We start from the raw sequence: 19834 nt of genomic DNA on the forward strand, positions 1-19834 counted from the left end.
CCTCAGTCACAAAGACAGCTTTTTATAATTTAAAGTGTGGTCCTCCAATGCAAAACGGACAGTTTGGTGTTTACAATATTTCTATTACATTGGTAGTAGAAATGAAAGAAATCCTATGACTATACAAATTATTCTTTGCCCTAGTAGTTATCACAGTGATTTTTATATTGCCTTTAATATGCCACAATATGTAATTTTTTACCACTAGAGTTTCTACTATGCCACAGTCGCCACTTCTGCTTCTTCTGCTCATGTGTATGTGGGGTAATGCAGCGCTGTTTTATCATATTAGATACATTTGAGTGTGCTGAAAGTTATGTTATAATGCTACTGTGTGTTTGCTCGGCGACGGTGCTGCACACGTCCTGAAAAGTGAAGCCAAAGTGTCTTGATCACTCAGTATAGGTCATAAACCCCGCCCACTCCATGTATTCTAATGTGACGCGAGACAAACTAAACAATCAAATTACACTTCAAATATTTTTTTCTTCCAAAGATCCTTTCTGTCATTTAAGGTATAGTGTTTTTTATCACTCTGATGTAAGAGATTGCATCTTGAGGTGATAAAATCTGTCACAGCCACTGATACTTTATTACAAGACTTCATTACTGAACCAAGGGCAATACTAATTTTAAATAATAATAATAATATAAAAATGTATTATAATGTTGTGTAAAAGGTGTATAATACTTAGCCTGTCTCTACCCTCCTACGTACTTCCTCTTAATTTTAATTTTCCTTCAGAACTCCGCCTGTGGTATATTCTCTGGTTTTCTCCGGTCAAATTTTAACCGGTCCAATTAGCGAACAGAGGGAGTGGCTGAGAACGATGATGTTGATGCACTAGTTTGAGATGACATTCGTCACGACCAAACGTTAGCGATCCAGAGTGGCTCTGGGCAGATCCAATAGTTTTACACTCCAACAGAGTACCCACCTTCAAGGAAGTTAACACTTGTCAATGGAGAGTGGCCAGACTCTCTGTACAAAAGAAATGTACGAGAGTCTGGTAGGACCAGGCTATATAATACTATAGACACAGCCACTTGATTGAGAGATTTATTTGTGACGGAATAATTACTTTGTAATTTTATGGGAGTTTTACACACATGCTGTACAGTTACTCAGAGCCGAGCATTCATTTGAGTGGTGACAGATATTATGGGAGTGGCTTGATGCAGCGCAGGAGATGCAGATAACTTGATCTTTACCCTTAAGAAACTTTAATTAATGCTATCACGTAACAGGTCTGCTTCAAATTGACTTAAAAATTACATGAATTGCTAATTACAACATTGAAATAAAAATGTAAAGGGTGTACAAATATAAAATTGTTAATATAAATAATTGGGAATCCTGTTTAAAAAGAAAAAAAAAACTTTTATGTTGGTTTTGTTGTTTGGCTGTTTCCTTATAAAGGTCCAGAAATGTGTTGTTTTTTTTTTTTTGTGTGTAATTTGTCAAGTGTTTTCCTAGGTGGCTTTTTTAATTAGGCATGATGTCATTACATTGCTGTTTTGACGCCAGCCAATCGTTGCTTTACTTGTTTCGAGTATCGATGCACCTGCCCTCTTCAGGGAACACAAGAACGCACAGCAATCTTAGACAACTTAATCCAGATATCTGAATCCAATCCGCAAATTTGTTTGAAGAACCAAATTAGCCAGAGATCAGTTATCACGATAAAAAGATCTAGGATCCGTCAAAGCATCTCAGATATATTAAGCGAGGTACGAAGAACGGACCCCTGGATAAAATTGCTTATTTCTCTGAATTTAAACATTCTTGGAAACATTTGGGATAATGTAAGTACACAAGTCAACAAAATATATAACACTGTTCTATTTCTGGATATTTTAATCCAAAAATCTTACATATTGTGCCTTTAAATCGTAGTTCTAATCATGATACTGTTAAAACAATCGTGAGGTTTGGGAAAACTATTAAAAACTTATTTGTAAATATGTATTTGTCATAACACAATAACTTGCATGTTCACGTTTGTAAACACATGTTAAACTGAACTTGAGCTAATAACATGATTGTCTGTTTAAAATGTGTTACTCTCCACGCCTGTAGAGGGCGCTGTGGCGTGTAAACCCTTACAGTGATGTAAATCCTACATCGCGTTGAAAAAGACCCGCTGAGTAGAGTGCTGAGTAGTCGATTGGGGACCTTTGAAGGTAATTTACAAAACGAAATATCAGTTAAACGATATAAATATTACATATGAACGTGGTTAATATAATTAAAATCTAATGTAGACATCTGTAACAGGTTCAAAATGGTGTTGCGGCGGATCTTTCATGCATTAATAAATAACGCTCAAGTGGTGGAGAAGCTCGCGGAGTCTCGACCCATCAGACGGGCGGCGCAAATCACGGCCTTCGCCATCACTAAAGCACAGATCGCCGGGAAAGACGCCTCGACCAAGCTGCTCAGATCAGACACTTTTCGCCAGATACGCGAGGAGACGTCAAAGATGCCCAGGGATGTGGGAGAGTTGGGTCGAAGAGCTACAAGACTGCGACAAACGTTTGTAAAGGAGGTGAAAGAGGGAATGAGGGACGCCAACCGACAGATAAAAGACAAAAAGTGACTGATGACGCGCTGAATGAGCGAACAGAGACCTATGAATATGAGGACGGCGTGATTAAAGACTCAGAACTGTCTTTCAGACTGGAGTTCTATGGCCCTTATTTAAACGAATGCCACTGTAAAGATTGCTTGTATGACCGGAAGTGCCATGTTGTTTGAGAAATAAATGGTTTAAATGAGTATTTGGGATTGGTTATGTCACGTTATTGAAACGTGTAGCCAGATTCAGCGCATGCGCTCCATTAAAATTATGTAGTTAATTTCTATTATTCTCTATTTAGTCTCTATAGCACTTCATCACAAATGTTACACATTGACGTGTTTCCGCTTTAGAGTAAAAAAAAAAACGCTTTTGCGACTTTATCACAATATGGCTATTTTAATTGAAACTTTCTCACATTTAAAGTTTTTACTTGTACTTTGAGGCAGTGGATTTCCATAATACATAAAGGCCCAGTTTCAGACAGACAGGGATTTGATTAAGCCAGGATTCTAAGTATCTTTTTTCATCTAAGTAGCTTTTATAAACATGCCTTAGAAAAAAAATATTACTGGTGTGCATCTTAAGACAGAACTATTTTAAGATATATCAATGAAACTTGCTTTAGGTTAAAACAGCTTAATAATGCCTTTTAGTCTGGGACGTTCCAAACCTGACTCACAATTCTGACTTTATAACTCACAATTCTGACTTAATATCTTGCAATTCTGACTTTATAACTCACAATTCTGACTTTATAACTCACAATTCAGACTTTATATCTCACAATTCTGACTTTATATCTCATAATTCTGACTTTATATCTCACAATTCTGACTTTATATCTCGCAATTCTGACTTTATATCCACCCCTAAACCTAACCATCAGTGGGCAGTAAGCTGATAAGAAAACCAAAAAATGAGATTGTATGAATTTATACTAATCAGCCACCAATTCGCCAAAATTGTAAAATAGGTAAAAATTGCCAGTGTTGGAAAATTGTCATCATTTACTAACCCAACCCTAATGTCGTTACAAACCTGACTCACAATTCTGACTTGATATCTTGCAATTCTGACTTTATAACTCACAATTCTGACTTAATATCTTGCAATTCTGACTTTATAACTCACAATTCTGACTTTATAACTCACAATTCAGACTTTATATCTCGCAATTCTGACTTTATATCTCATAATTCTGACTTTATAACTCACAATTCAGACTTTATATCTCGCAATTCTGACTTTATATCTCATAATTCTGACTTTATATCTCACAATTCTGACTTTATATCTCACAATTCTGACTTTATATCTCATAATTCTGACTTTATATCTCACAATTCTGACTTTATATCTCACAATTATGACTTTATATCTCGCAATTCTGACTTTATATCTCATAATTCTGACTTTATATCTCACAATTCTGACTTTATATCTCGCAATTCTGACTTTATATCTCATAATTCTGACTTTATATCTCACAATTCTGACTTTATATCTCACAATTATGACTTTATATCTCGCAATTCTGACTTTATATCCACCCCTAAACCTAACCATCAGTGGGCAGTAAGCTGATAAGAAAACCAAAAAATGAGATTGTATGAATTTATACTAATCAGCCACCAATTCGCCAAAATTGTAAAATAGGTAAAAATTGCCAGTGTTGGAAAATTGTCATCATTTACTAACCCAACCCTAATGTCGTTACAAACCTGACTCACAATTCTGACTTGATATCTTGCAATTCTGACTTTATAACTCACAATTCTGACTTTATATCTCACAATTCTGACTTTATAACTCACAATTCTGACTATATCTCGCAATTCTGACCTTATATCTCGCAATTCTGACTTTATATCAAGCAATCTCTGGGCAATTGTGATAAAAAAGTCAAAATTGCGAGATGTAAACACAATTGTGAGATAAAAAGTCGCAATTATCTGCTAAAATGTTTTATTCTGTGGCGGAAACAAGCTTCCATACTAATGTGACAACTTTCATAAGTGTATCAATGTTTCCATCGCTGCAGATGGCACACCTAAATATACTTCAGCCCTCCATCTGAAGGAAGACTCACACCAGCACTGTGCTGTATGAGAAAGTTTTTGTTTTATTGTTCTTGAATTAACCATTCTCTTGCTTGTTTTGATCAATGGAATGAATCAGATCAGTAGGTTATATACATGTTTCTTTTTTTTCCAGTCCCAAAATGTCCCTAAAAAGCAGAGGTGTTGAGGTGGTAGAACACGCAGTCTTAGTATAGAAAACAATCATGTCGTAGGAAGAGCAGGCAGGACCCCCTCTCTCCGGGACGGCTTTAGAAAAAAAAGGAGTCTCTGTGGACCAGCGTCAGCCCTGTGAAGCTCTTCTTCCAATTGAGACGGTTTGTGTCTGAGAGGGGGGATGGACAAAGCGTTCTTCTCCACACATGACGACTCTGATGCAGCACACTTGGAGCAGATGATGTTGAAATGGTGGGCAGAGAGGAGGAAGAGACAGAACTAGCTTCAAATATTGTGTATAACATGTCAATAATCGGCTTGGCTCTGTTTTCTCTGTGGTCTCCACGCTGCCCTGCATCCTGTCGTTTGTTTCGGGAAAATAAAAGGTGGTAACAGAAAAAAATATATTCATACTTCTTTTGTTAAATATCTTGCTCTAATATACATTTTACAATGTCAAGAAAATAACTCCCATCATAATAGTGCTTAAGTTTAGCTCAATATAGACTTTTATTATAACAAAAATAGGCAGTTTATGGAGGGTTAAATATCTGTTAAGATCTCATTGTACAATAAATTTCTTCCACATATGCGGTGGCATTGTATTGCCTCTTAAAAATAGCAGTTCCTTACAAATGGCAGACTTTCCTAAATGTAAATCAAAGAGTTGAAAACATGTACTCTGTGTAAGACACTGATTGTAGACTCCGACATTCTAACGGTAGCGGCGCACGGACGTCTCGCACCTGTGCAGCGGGACATCATCTACACACAATGGCTCTGTATCGCAGACAATTAGAATGAGGAGAACAATAAGCATGCCAATACAACAGTCGAGGAAGGAAAATAAGTAAATCGATGATGACGAATGTACGGAACATACAACGAGAAAGAAGGGCCGAAGAACACCTGGTCTTAAAAGCTACAACGTGCAAACTTTTGCCTTTTTGTGTGTTTCTCACCATTTCAATGAAACCGATGCCTGAGACTCTGGCTCCACGTTACACAAAAACAACACGGAAACGAACGGGTAAAACGAAAAGAGACTTGTGTAGGAAAATCCAGATCGCTGTCTTTGTCCTTACAAAGTAACCTCCCTTAAACATTAAGGAACTGTACCGTTTCCAAACCCCTGGTAAACAGATGCTGGTCTCGCATAGCTTTGCTTTCTGCAAGCGTGGAAGCATTGGAGATCTGAGGAGGACAGATCACCGTTTCTTGAAATAGCTACTAAGGAGCTCAAAGTCAGGAGGTGAAGATGTAGGACTGAACAGAGATCGAAGTACGTTGGATTAAGGAATTAATCTGTTGAGTGTATGCTGTTGGTTGGAGAAACCCAACTGAGATTTTCAAAAAGAAAAAGAAAAATGACAGAATCAATAAATAAATCAGGCAGAGAAGAGGGGACGATAAACTCCTGAAGGCGCTCATAGTTTCTCCTTGGACTGTACCCATATGTATGGCCCAGACTGTTCCTCAATGATCTGCTTGACTTGATCGTAGATCTCTTCCAAAGTGTCCCCAAGAACAATGGCTGCAATGCAGAGACGATCATAGTCAGGTGACAGCAGAAACAAACAAACAGCCAATAAATACATGCATATATGTCATATAGACAAGCCGAGATTCATACAGTTCAAATGGTGGAATAGTCATCCAGTGAGCCAATTAATGAGTTTATCTATATTTTGTAGTCATTTTTTAGTTTGAACATTTTAGCAGTGGTGCTTTAAAAGGGATGATTCAACTTATCGGAGAGCAGAAGAGAAACATGGACAACTGCTTTTTTTTTCAGCACATTTCTAAACATCTGAATATAAAAAAGATGGAACAACTGACATAAACTAAACAAATTTCTCAGACATTTCACATCTGCAGTCCTCATGCCTCATGACTATGGCATGTTCATGCAGATGATCAGGAACCCTGGTCGTCTTTCTCCTGGTGTTTTTCAGAGCCAGTAGAAAGGTCTCTTTCGTGCCCTAAGATATTGCAACTGTGACCTTAATAGTCTAAACCGTTTACTCTTGTCAGAGGTTCTCTCGTGCTGACTGTGTTCTAACAGTCTAACAGTAACTGATGGTAAAACCCTCTTTTAGAAATGACATTTCTAAATTCATCTCTTTTGAAGCACCGCTGTTACAGCCATCTAAATTCATAGCCTGCTGTAAGCAGTTATTATGCATAATCCATAGGTCTCATTTGTGTGAAGACTACATGTGCATTTACATTTATGCATTATTATGCAGGCAAGTTGATCCAAAGCAAAATACATTTGATCAGTTTGTGTGTTCCCTGCAGGGCTTAAAAAAAATTCTATTCACTCCGAGCAGAACTAGTATTTCATGCGTTGCTTCTGTAAACATTACCGTTCCGAAAATAACATTAATTATGCTTAATAACGTAATTTTTTTTTAAATTTTTTTAAGTTTGTCTAAACTATATACAAGAGCTTGAATGGAACTTTACACTCAGAGCTTGTCAAGTGAATTTTCAAACTGTCGGCAAAACCTCAAACAGCAGCTCCACCCGCCTCAATGAAGCGCCACAAACATTTTGGAGACCTTTTGCTTCTTTGCAGTGCAAGGACAAATAAAAAACTGCTTCTTTGAATAAATACAGCATTTTCTTTATTTAAAAAATACAATGTTTGTAAGGCTAATGTTTTATGTATTTGAGGAGTGGAGAAGAGAGTCTTAGTCTGGTTTTTGCCATCTATTCATAGTCACACAGTAACTATGTATACAGCCTATGCATAGCACTTCATCTTTTATAACACAAGATTTTGGCCAAACGTATTAAACAACAGTAAAAACTGAGTGCCCATTTAGCTACAATAAACTTTGTAACCTCTAAGTTGATGAAATGTAATGTGATGCAGTTAGTGCCTCAGATGCGGGCGGCTGTTGTAATGATGGACAAAACACAAATGAAGAAAAAAACCTTGTAATTCAATTTGAGTTTAATTTTGGTAAATTTGTTAATAATGTGATTCAAGTGTCTGAACCATAGACCGTAAAAAAATATGGACGACGCAACTTCATTGACTTCCGTTGACCAGAGTTGAAGCTTTCGTAAGCCCGCACACGGCGCTGACATCTTGGGACAGAGTCTGCGCAGTAGAGAGCAGGAAGTCTCACTCTCACTCAAGCCCACACTCTCACAGATGCAGAACAAATCATTATGTTGGTGTGAAATAAACAGTTATAGAAATGTAGAAATTAAAGCTAAAGCTCCAATCTCCTCCCAAAAATCCAGAAAAAAGTCAGTTAGTGCCTCAGTGACAACTTCACTCAGAGAAGCAGTCAATCTCAGCTGTCAATCATGATGTCACACCCCCCGTTTTTATAGGCAAGTCAAGTCAAGTCAGCTTTATTTATATAGCGCTTTTAACAATGTAGATTGTTTCAAAGCAGCTTTACACTGTTAAACAGGAAAATAATGCAGTATAATTTTATTCAGCTGTATAGCCATTTTGGAGAAAACGCTGATGTCATCAGTTCATTTCAATTATCATACAGTAACAGTGTGGGCTTTAGATCAATAATTAGATCAGTAATTTAGTTTATATGGTTAATTAAGTTTATTAATTAGATTTATTTCGATGTTTAGTTGAAAAATTTAGTGTCCCCAACTGAGCACGCCAAGCCAGAGGCAACAGTGGCAAGGAAACCAAAACCCCATTAGGTGACCTAATGGAGAAAAATAAACCTTGGGAGAAACCAGGCTTAGTCGGGGTGCCAGTTCTCCTCTGGCCAATTAACAAACAGCGTATTATTATTATTCTGGCAGCTTTACAGGTCAGAGGTCATAATAGATCGGAATATTCGAGGGACCGGAGGCAACATGCTGGAGACGGGTTTATTGAGGATGATGTTGATTAAATAATTATTAAAGTGCAATATTCGAACGATCGGAGTCAACACGCTGGAGACGGGTTTATTGAGGATGACATTTCGATTTAAGTATTATTTAATTGTAATATTCGAACAATCGGAGTCAACACGCCGGAGACGGGTTTATTGGAAATGTATCAAAGTATCAAATAACTCACTAAAACTTAACTTATTTAAAAAACGAACACTTGAAATGAACTCATCGTAAAAAAAAACTGCCTAAAATGACAGAAACCATCTATAGGAAACAATTATTTGAAGTGTAATTGAATTATTTAGTGTGTCTCGCGTCCATTCAAATACATGGAGAGGTGGAGTTTATGAGCTATGCTGGGACCGGCTACCGGGGGGCGATCGAGGCGCGGAAGCTTCAGTGTCTGAGAGGAGCACTACAGTGGATATAACCTGCCATTCATTTTCACTTAAATGTAATGCTTTAACGGTTGGAACATATCCTCGGAAAAACTCCTGAGATCCAAAAGCTAATGTCAGCGTATTGCCATGGCAACATACATAGGATGACTTGACTCAACGAGGGCATTTTACTCACGTTGGATGCGTAAACGTCACATTTGCATAGGCTATACTATTTAAATTCATTAAAATAATAAACAGAATGATAAAATAACATTATTAACCGGTAATTTCAAATAAGCATTTTTGTTCAGAACAATTAAACTTGATTTAGTTTTAATTTATGCTCTTGTTAAAATTTCGTTTTGGTTTCCTGAGAATCTAACAAAAGACTTTGCTACTGCTACATTAATATAATATAATTAATATAATATAATAATGAATTGTAATATCAGAAATGTGAGTTGTGGTAGGCTGTAGTCCTGATGCCTGTATGAGAGACACACAGAATGAGCAGACAGACCTGTGAAGTGCTCCATGAACTCCTGTTCCAGCTTCATGGCTCTGTCATATGTCTTCCTGCCTTGTTCATCTGTCAGTCTTTTATTCATCTCCCTGAAGAGAGAGCAAACAGCATTGCCCTCTAATTACACACTGGGTTATATTACATTGCTTGTGGGGGACAGAAAATCCTTTAAAGGGATAGTTCACCCAAAAATGAAAACTACTATCATAGTATTTTTTCCTCTACTATGGTAGTCAATGGTTGCTCTATCTGCTTGGTTACAAACATTATTCTAAATATCTTCTTTTGTGTTCTGCAGAACAAAGAAACTCATACAGGTTTGGAACAACGTGAGGGTGAGTAAATGATGACAGAATTTTCATTTTTGGGTGAACTATCCCTTTAAGGATTAGTGATCCACTATTAAAAAAGGTTTGAGAAAAAAATAGATTTGACAGCGCCCCAACGCATTTGGCTGGGTACAGCTTACAAATGTCACAATGGCAAATACGGTAGACAACAGACATCACACCCTTTATATCAGCACCATAGTAATACATAAGTTATTGATAGTGTGACATTGTTTTTGAGTTCTTTGTAAATACTAGTTTGATTCCTTGTCTTTTACTCACATGATGTTCTCCACTGATTTTGGTTTGATGAAAATAGCGATGGGGTAAAGGACAGCCACTTGCAGCCTCTTGATGGCGTTGCCTGATACATCTAGAATGCAGTGTTTGCCCTGAAGAGAGTATCACAGACTGGGTTTTCATCTGGTTAGCAATAAGGATGCATATTATGAATTATACTCCTGTGTTGTCAGCAAGTGTGCAGGTGTAGCATGCATATTGTGCTTATTTCTTCAGAAATAATGCTAGACTCCAATTCTTAAATAACATCTTATGTAAACATTGAGTAATGACATTCAGGTCTTTTTTTTTGTAGCCTGTTAAATGTAATGCATGTAGACTTTGTGTTGGTGATAGGGGTGACCCCGAATAGTCGAAGATTCGATGCATCGATATGCTGAGCCTGATTCGACCACCGATCTCACAATCGAATCTGCGGGTGTTATGAAACGAGGATCAGACCATTTTGGCAATATGGGGGTGTGTAATGTCTAATTTCACACAGAACTACTGGTTTTGTACGGTTATATAAAGTTATATACAGCCTTTAATTATGATAATGCTGTAAAAAAACGTGAAAAGAAAGAAGCGTTCAATAAATATTTTTAACGTGTGTGTGTGAATAATCCAACCACCCCTGTGACAGATTTAAGTTTCACTTTCCCTGATCAGTTACAGACGAGGCGCATCTTGGCTGCAGGGATTACTTAATGTCTGGAATAAGAAACTCTAAAGTGTGGATGCACTTTGAAATAGTAAAAGATGATCCAAAAAAAGTAAAATGCAAGTTGTGCCAACAGCTCATGTCCTACCACTCATCAACAACAAACATGGCTTTCCACTTAAAACGGGCAAGTTTAAGAGCGCACTGCAGCCGGCCAACGTTAACAAGTTGGTTTTCCCCGCACACAATTCGAAAAGACTCAAACGCACACAAGCAGAGAGAAAGAATGGATTTTTTTCGATCAGGTAGGGTATAAGTGTTTTCAAACATTTCAGCCGTTTCTAATTTTAATTTGCTGTGAACATGTTTAGCTAAAAAAAACTGCCAGTTTAGCGTTTATTGTTGTTTCGGCAGTTAAAAAGAGAAATTTCACAATTCTGGCTAAACTTTTTTTAAATTTTTTTTATTTTTTATTTATTGGTCACTCAGGGTTACTTAATTTAACTGTGGCTTGTGTTTTTATATATATAAAGAGTTCAGATGCTTCAGATGCACTGAGTGAATGCTCTCCGCATATAGTATACGTTCATAAAATACTTTCAGTTCAAACCCACTAAATCCCAGCCTCAGCCCATTCAGAAGTACCGGTACTTGGGTAGAAACCTATACATAGAAACCTGTCAAAAATGCTTATTTTAAAGAAAGATGTCAGACGGACTTAGAGGCTTTAGCATCTGAAGTCTTCATATGTTCCCATGCACTTTGGCATTTTGCACACATTTATTATGCTCCCTGTGACCTGATTTCGTTTTTATCTATTTTTTTATTATTAGTAATGTATATTCTGTTCTAATTTAATTCTGTAAATGAATGCTTTTTATTGTTTTTCGTTGTCTCGATGTTGCACTGCAGCTGCACTGAAAGCATGCTGGCACAGCAATTAGCCGATTTAATTTAATTTCGCAAAATGTGAAATGCAAATCCTGTCTGCAGTCAGTGTGTTCTTTTCCTCTCTAGGCAGGTATTTTGTTTAGGTTTATTTATCAAAATGTTCTTTTATATATTTGTGTGATGTTCTATATTACGATCGCGGCTGTAAAATGTTACGAGAAAACGTTTTACGAATGTTTATCCACCAACATTACCTTTTATTTAAACCTAAATAAGAAAGCCATTGTCAGTTCGTCTGTCAATTGGCAGGCAGTTTTGGTCGCTTTATTAAAAGTTGTTGCTGTGTGGAGTGTGTAAAATAAAATAAAAATAGTTTTACCCTCCTGCTGACTGTCGTGCCCCTCCCAGTCCCAACCCATTCACACACACATATAGATGATTCGACTATCGGTCGACTATAGAAAGATTTGACAATTCTGATTCTAATGTGTAAATCATTAGTCGGGGACACCCCTAGTTGGTGATAAGGGCCCGGTTTCACAAACAGGTTAACAGATTAAGCCAGCATTAGGCCTTAGTTCACTTAGGGCATTTAAGTAGCTTTTTATAAATGTGCCTTGGAAAAAAACATTACTGGTGTGCATCTTGAGACAAAACAATGGCACTGACATATTTTAAAGGGGTGGTAAAACACAATTTCACTTTTCTAACTTTAGCTAGTGTGTAATGTTGCTGTTTGAGCATAAACAACATCTGCAAAGTTACAATGTTCAAAGTTTAAAGCAAAGGGAGATATTTGCTTTTGAAGAAATCAATTTCTAAGGACTGTGGGACTAAGGACTACAGCAAACATGATGTCAGCAACAAGACATTCCTCCAGGGTTGCTGACATCACCAGTCCCAATATTTACATAAACCCCTCCTCCGAGAATATTAAATAAGGGGGGGCGAGGCCATTTTTTATTGCGTGGGGAAGAGTTGTTGCGGTATAGTTAGTAGGCTGGAATGTTGTTGCTGCAATGCCGACGAAACGCTGTTATTTTCATCCGGATTGCAGGTCCACTTTGTTCAGCCTTCCTAGGGACGGGGGAGTTGGGGATCAATGGATAAAATTGATTTTTAACTCAGTCCCTCATAATTATTACCCAAATCTCGCTCTCTGTGCTGCACATTTCATGGAGGAAAGCTTCCACAATCTTTTCGCGAGTTCAATGCAGGATTCGCACAACGGCTTGTCCTGAAAGATGGATTTAAAAACAGAAGCTGTTTACGGGCCACAACCTGTAAGTATGATTTATTTTTCGTCGATGTGTTTTCCTGTAATAGTTCATATTGTTAATTATACGTTGTAGCAAGGAAGTACACAAATGACAATGCTGTTAGGCTCTGCAAACCAGTTTGTTAAATGCTCATTCATACTTAACGTTATCCGACAAACACCTAACGTTACAAACTTTTTTTGAATCTCAACAGCGAACTTGGAATTAGTGTAAATTATTCTTTGATTAGAGCTTTTATGTATTGTTTATCTACATGCTTGTTTATCTACAGGCATGCTAAACATGGTTCTGTGTTTAATTTGGCTTCTATAGTAAAGCCAATGTTTAGTGTTCGTTTTGGGTTAATAATTCTTGCGACAGATATTTGGCTATAATCGTTCTAAAAATACAAAAGTAACAGTGCCATTCAGTAGCGATCACTATAGACCCACAGTCTTTACTCAAAAAATCCCTTTGAGGACTGAACAGGTTGAACAGGTTCTGCTCGATCATCTTCACTAAAATTGTCTGGGTCCGATTCAGGCTCAAATTGGTATGGTTTTATTGACGCCATTGTTTCTAATACTACCAAAGCACAGACTACCGGTAAAGGTAAGGGACAAAACAAACGTGCAACAAACATGCACTAGGCGGTTAGCGAATCACAACACACTGGGCCAGCTAACCAATCTGAGCCCATTGCGTATTTTTGAGGGAACGGCTTCATAGAACCCGGAAACCATCAGACCGTTTTTAAAAGGAGGGACAGAGCAGTTTTGAATAAAGGTAAAATATATTAAAAATAATGCAATTTTTTAAAAACGAAGCATGAACACGTTACAGTGCACCCCACAAACACAATCAAGCCTTCGAAAGAATGTGTTTTACCACCCCTTTAAGATACACTATTTTGCCAAAAGTATGGGGACACCCCTCCAAATCATTGAATTCAGGTGTTCCAATCACTTCCATGGCCAAAGGTGTATAAAATCAAGCACATAGGCATGCAGACTGCTTCTACAAACATTTGTGAAAGAATGGGTGGCTCTCAGGAGCTCAGTGAATTCAAGCGTGGTATCGTGATAGGTTGCCACCAGTGAAATTCGTGAAATGTCCTCACTACTAAATATTCTACGGTCAACTGGTAGTGGCATTATAACAAAGTGGAATCAATTGGGAACAACAGCAACTCAGCCACATAAAATCACAGAGCGGGGTCAGCGCATGCTGAGGCGCACAGTGTGCAGAAGTCGGCAACTTTCTGCAGTAAATAGCTACAGACCTCCAAACTTTGTGTGGCCTTCAGATTAGCTCAAGAACAGTGTGTAGAGAGCTTCATGGAATGGGTTTCCATGGCCGAGCAGCTGCATCCAAACCTTACATCACCAAGTGAGTGCAATGCAAAGCGTTGGATGCAGTGGTGTAAAGCACACTGCCACTGGAGCAGTGGAGACGTGTTCTCTGGTGTAATGAATCAGCTTCTCTGTCTGGCAATCCGATGGATGAGTCTGGGTTAGGCAGTTGCCAGGAGAACGGTACTTGCCTGACTGGATTGTGCCAACTGTAAAGTTTGGTTGAGGGGGGATTATGGTGTGAGGTTGTTTTTCAGGGGTTGGGCAAATGTATGACAATTTCATGCTCCCAACTTTGTGGGAACACTTTAGGGATGGCCCCTTCCTGTTCCAACATGACTGCACACCAGTGCACAAAGCAAGGTCCATAAAGACATGGATGAGCGAGTTTGGTGTGGAGAACCCGATCTCAACACCTTTGGGATGAATTAGAGCGGAGACCAAGCCAGGCGATCTTGTCCAACATCAGGGACCCGCTACTATTTGATGTAATGGGTGGAATAGTATTTACGTGTCGGGTGCGGTGCGGGTCGGACGTGCGGTAGCCAAGATTGTTTTCGACTCAATCCGGTACACAGTTATAGGCTGATGCTTCCAAACTGTGCCGTGATTGTGTTCACACTCTGTCTGCAGACCGTTAAAGGCTTCTGCGCGACTTGCCCCTTTAATCTGATTGACACCTATAGTGATTATATTAAAGGGAGCGCGCTTTGCTTGGTTTCTGTATTTAATCTATTCACAATATGAATAAAAGTTTTAGCCTATTTTTCATGCTGGTAAAAAGAGGACCAATGTTTTTTTTAATCTTTGCCTTTTAGACCTCTAAGCATATAGCATGACCCAGTGATATGATTTATGCACAATTTGTACAAAGTAGACTGTTCACTTGATGTATAGTTTTATATAATTTACATGACAGATGTCTCTCTCTCTCTTTCTCTCCTTCTTCGTTGTAACATGGGCTGCATGTCTATTAATTGTTCTTGCATGAACTCAATGCGTACTGTTTATTGCTTACGTTCAGGGGTCTCAAACTGACGGATTATATTTTGTGGACCCCTACTTGACATCAAAGTTTAGTGTTAGTGCGGCCCGCGCGTTGCTCTGAAAAGCACCTTTTTGCTGAGTCGTTGCGTATGCAGAGCTTGCCACGCTTGCTGCCTTCTTTGTGTGTGTATGTGTGTATGAGAGAGAGAAAGAGAGAGAGAGAGAGGCCCTCCCTCATGCAGTATAATTGGTTGACACCGCGTGATTGACAGGAACAGACGAACGAAGCTGATCAGACACTCTTCAATGTCAAAATGATTGGGATGGCCAATCAAATCAAAGTAGGCGGGGTTTACGTTCTCTTTTGGCTCGTGCACACTGCACAGTCTTCACACACAGACGAGCACGTCAATCTATCGCTTAATGCCGTTACGGAGAGAGACTCTATTCTTTCCGGTGAAATCACAAAACAAAATGAACACAAACGTGTCCATGCTCTTAATATACAAGCATTGATGAACATCTTTAATGAAGAAAAACTATATTTGCTTTGAATTAGTCTATTATTTAAAATAAAATTTAAATCATTCATTATTTCATATTACATGATTTAATATCTATAGGCTATATTTAAAAAAATAGAGTAGGCAAGAGAAGCCTATGTTCTGAAGAACAGTTCGTGTTCAGAAGAAACATTCATGTTGAAGAACTGTTAATAATAAAGATTGAGAAGATTGGATCAGTTGTGCTACTTTTTTTTTGAATACTTGAAACACTTTTTATGTGGAATACTTGATGCGGCCCAGCCTGACCCAGAGTCTACCTCCAGCGGCCCCCAGGTAAAATGAGTTTGAGACCCCTGCGTTACATGAAAAAAAAAAAAGTTTGTGTCTACTTCGTGTGTGAAATTTAATGTGGGTGCAGGTCGGGTTGCGGTTTTCATTTCAAGCGGGTCGGTACGGAATTAAATTAGTGTTTCTGTCAGATGTCGGATCGGGTGTGCTGTTAATACAGCGGGTGCTTACTAGTTGTAAGCCTTGTCTGTGAAGCCGGGGGATGATTTAATAACCTCACCTTTTCTGCCACCTCTCTGACAGACTGTACACTGGTTCCATACAGGTGGTTGTTGTACTGGCCTGCCTCGATGAACTTGTGCTCCTGTATATCTTTCTCCATCTGCTCTCTGGACACAACAAAGTGGTAGTCTCTCCCGTCCACCTCATAATCTCGTTTCGGTCTCGTTGTATCTGAGATGGAGAGAAGCACATGCTACATTATGATGATTATTATTATTGTGGGTCTCAGTACACAGCCACCAGTTTATGCAGCGCAACAATATTTAAAGGTCAATGAGTTTTAAGAGATTTATTCTATAAGGATGCCCTCAATGACTTTTTTGGAACCTATTGCAGTGCTTCTCAAACTTGTCCTGGGGATCCACTGCACATTTTGGATGTCTCCCTCATCAAAAGCCCAGGACACACCAGGCTGTGTCTCGGTCAAAAAGCTGTGCTTGTTCTGCGCCTGCATGTGAGTAAATATCTGTCTATATCAACAGGTATCAATTGTCTATTTTCATTCAAAAAGGGAAACCGAAACTAAGACTGCAGATATACAAACCGTAAACAAAGCAGCGATTGCTTAACAATTTGAATATCAATCATGCTGATCACTTTCTTTCCAGGTGACTCATATTGAAAATATTTGTGCGTTTGAATGCTCTGTAAGATTATGTAAAATTATAACAGTCTTCTGTCAGTACCGTCTTGACTTCTTTGCTCGCTTTCATCACTTTCGCTTTTATTCTCGTGGACTGACTCGTTCGAAAAAAGCTGAATAGCCAATCAGAGTTCTCTCTCTCAGCGATGGCCTGAGAACAATTCAACATACCGAATTGGGCCAAAAAAACAGACAGCGTCTGATTAAAGCGTGTGTCCTGGCCTTTAAGGAGTGAATGAAAATGAGAGAGTGAATTTGGACACTTAAGCCCTGTTTACACCTGGTCTTTAGATGCGTTTCAGTCGATCGGTTCGGAGTGGGTGACACTAAATACAGGTGTAAACAGGGTCTAAAACATTTTGAGCTTGTTCACTTTCGATCACTTCCAGAGGTAGCTGAAAACACATTTGACCGGATTGCTTTCGTAGTGTAAACGCTCATGTGGTTGAATGCATTAAAATAGCCAAAAAAGACAGCCTACTCTCCGCCTACTGACCTAATGCGTAACATTATGGAAAGCGCACTAGCCAGACGGGATTTAAACTTTTTCGGCTGAAGACCCAAGTTTGGCTTGAAGCTGAAAAACGTACCAAGCACAATGTTCTCTCACCATTCCTGATTTCTAACACACACTCACAGCAGATCTTGCGGCTGTCAGAGCAGAAACGAAAGCTGATGCTCTCCGTATGCGTTTCCATTGTCTTCAGCATCATGTTCATATGTAAATTGCAAAAGCTTATTTTTGTCCATGTCCCAAAAGCTAAGAAAAAACTTGTACATTTACCCGCCCATAGACCCTCCCCTCAAAGAAATCATGACAGAAGTTGTCGAAAGTAGACAAAAGAGACGTCACGCATCTTAATACCAGGTGTAAACAGGGCCTGAGTGTACTGGATCAGCTGCTGCTATTCAATCATGTCAATGTTGTCTGAACTGCTTTTCTCATCTGACAAGCTTGCAAACTGTACTATCCACTGCAGACACTGTGTCCCATCATATCATCTCATCAGCTCATACACACAGTGTACAGATACTCACGAGGAACACAGGAACCAAATTTGTCAGGGAACTCCGATATCAGGTCATCGTTTACTCTGTCTTTCATCGGACCCAAGATAATCACTGGTCGTGAGTAGTTCACTGTGGAAGGACCATTCATGAAATCAATTACATTTGCCTAATCATAATTGTTCATGTTAAATCTCATGGGTTAATAATGCTGTTGTAGAGAATCATTAGCATTTACCTTCCTGCTGACAGACTGGCTCATAAGACAGCACGTATTCCTCTTGACCACCTGAGAAATGAACACACACACATACATGGTTAAGCTTAGAAAAAAAGATCTCTTTGTACAATTCATCATTTGGTTTATGTTATCGTTTTTAGACAAACAACTCCAGCCAGGCATATTAATTGACTAAAATCAATGCAATGTTTTCTGCTCATGCATTATTATTAAATGTGTGAAATTGCAACAACACAGCTATGCGAGATCCACTTGTGGCCGCTAGAGGTCCTCTATGCCATACAAATGAATAGCGTTAAGGCAATGGAGTCCTCCGTCATGGTTGGTATGAGACTGTCATAATGATTAAAGTGGAGCTCTTTCTGTGGATCTCAGCAGGCCTGATTGCCTAAGGCTGACTGCCCGCCTGGGCACTATGAGTTAGAGGCAGATAAATGAATGAACATTGTCCTTTAAAGTTAAGGGCAGACATTTTAAGGGCCTGTGACATGCTTGTGCTGTTTATTGCATCATGTTGTAGTGTACCGTGTACTTAAAATATGAAATATAATGCATTTATTCCCTCCCCGAATTGAAATAATTTAGTGCAAAATTAACTGCCTGTTTTTGTTAGTTATTCACAAGTATGAAAGATCACACAAAAAGAAACTAAGGAAAATCTATACAGCTGTAGACTTGATTCACAGAACAAGCCTTTGTACTGTGAGGCTGTGCTGATACAATCAAATACTGATTATACTATTATGATTCTTAACATTATCAGTACAGGTCCTGCATCATCAAAAATGTATTTATGAATGAATAGCTATCATGGAGCTACATTGCACTGTACCGTAGCTATACAATTTCCATATTACTGCAAGCTACATAAATGCTGAAGTAATGACAACTTAACATTTACTAAAAACTACAAAATGTAATTAATTAATTTATTTATTTATTTACTTGTACTGCTGTTCAAAAGTTTGGGGACATACAGGTTTTTTAAAAATGTGGTTGAAATAAGTCTCTTATGCTCAACAAGGCTGCATTTATTTGATCAAAAAAACAGTTAAAACAGTTTGTTGTTGAAATATTATTACAATTTAAAATATTTTTTTTTTATATTTTAATAAATTTCACAGAAATCAATTTATTCCTGTGACGAAGTCTTCAGTGTCACATGATCCTTCAGAAATCATTCTAAAATGCTGATTTGCTTCTCAATGATCATTTCTTATTATTATCAACATTTGTGCTTAATATTTTATGGAAACCATGATACATTTCCCCCCCAGGATTTTTGATCAATAGAAAGATAAAAAAGAACAGCATTTGAAAAAGATACCTTTTGTAACATTATAAATGCTCACATTTGAATGTAATTAAATTTTATATAATTTAATACATCCTTGCTGAATAAAGGAATTAATTTCTTTCAAATCCCCAAACTTTTGAATGGTGGTATAGCAGAAGGAGTGAAAACCTGGTCCACAATTTCATTGACGATCCCATTATGATGCTGCGATGTATA

The 19834-nt window shown here is 38.2% G+C and overlaps 1 protein-coding gene across 20 annotated transcripts in view; it reads right to left on the reverse strand.

Moving 5' to 3' along the window:
* Positions 1–4536: 4536 nt before the first annotated feature.
* Positions 4537–19834, reverse strand: part of dlg1b (discs large MAGUK scaffold protein 1b) — a 314786-nt gene continuing 299488 nt past the window's right edge. For 19 of the 20 annotated variants that reach the window (XM_079820293.1, XM_079820290.1, XM_079820289.1 and 16 more), the window contains 6 exons: positions 18319–18369; positions 18111–18212; positions 16428–16600; positions 10204–10313; positions 9590–9681; positions 4681–6350 (listed from right to left, as the gene is read on the reverse strand). In XM_079820293.1, coding sequence (XP_079676419.1) covers positions 6244–6350; positions 9590–9681; positions 10204–10313; positions 16428–16600; positions 18111–18212; positions 18319–18369 — 635 coding nt within the window. In that variant the 3' untranslated portion in view covers positions 4681–6243. Of the gene's footprint in view, positions 6351–9589; positions 9682–10203; positions 10314–16427; positions 16601–18110; positions 18213–18318; positions 18370–19834 lie in introns of all 20 variants that reach the window. The other variant, XM_079820292.1, reaches the window with a different exon arrangement.

Source organism: Gobio gobio, assembly GCF_949357685.1.
Source record: "Gobio gobio genome assembly, chromosome: 6".
Classification (NCBI taxonomy): Eukaryota; Metazoa; Chordata; class Actinopteri; order Cypriniformes; family Gobionidae; genus Gobio; species Gobio gobio.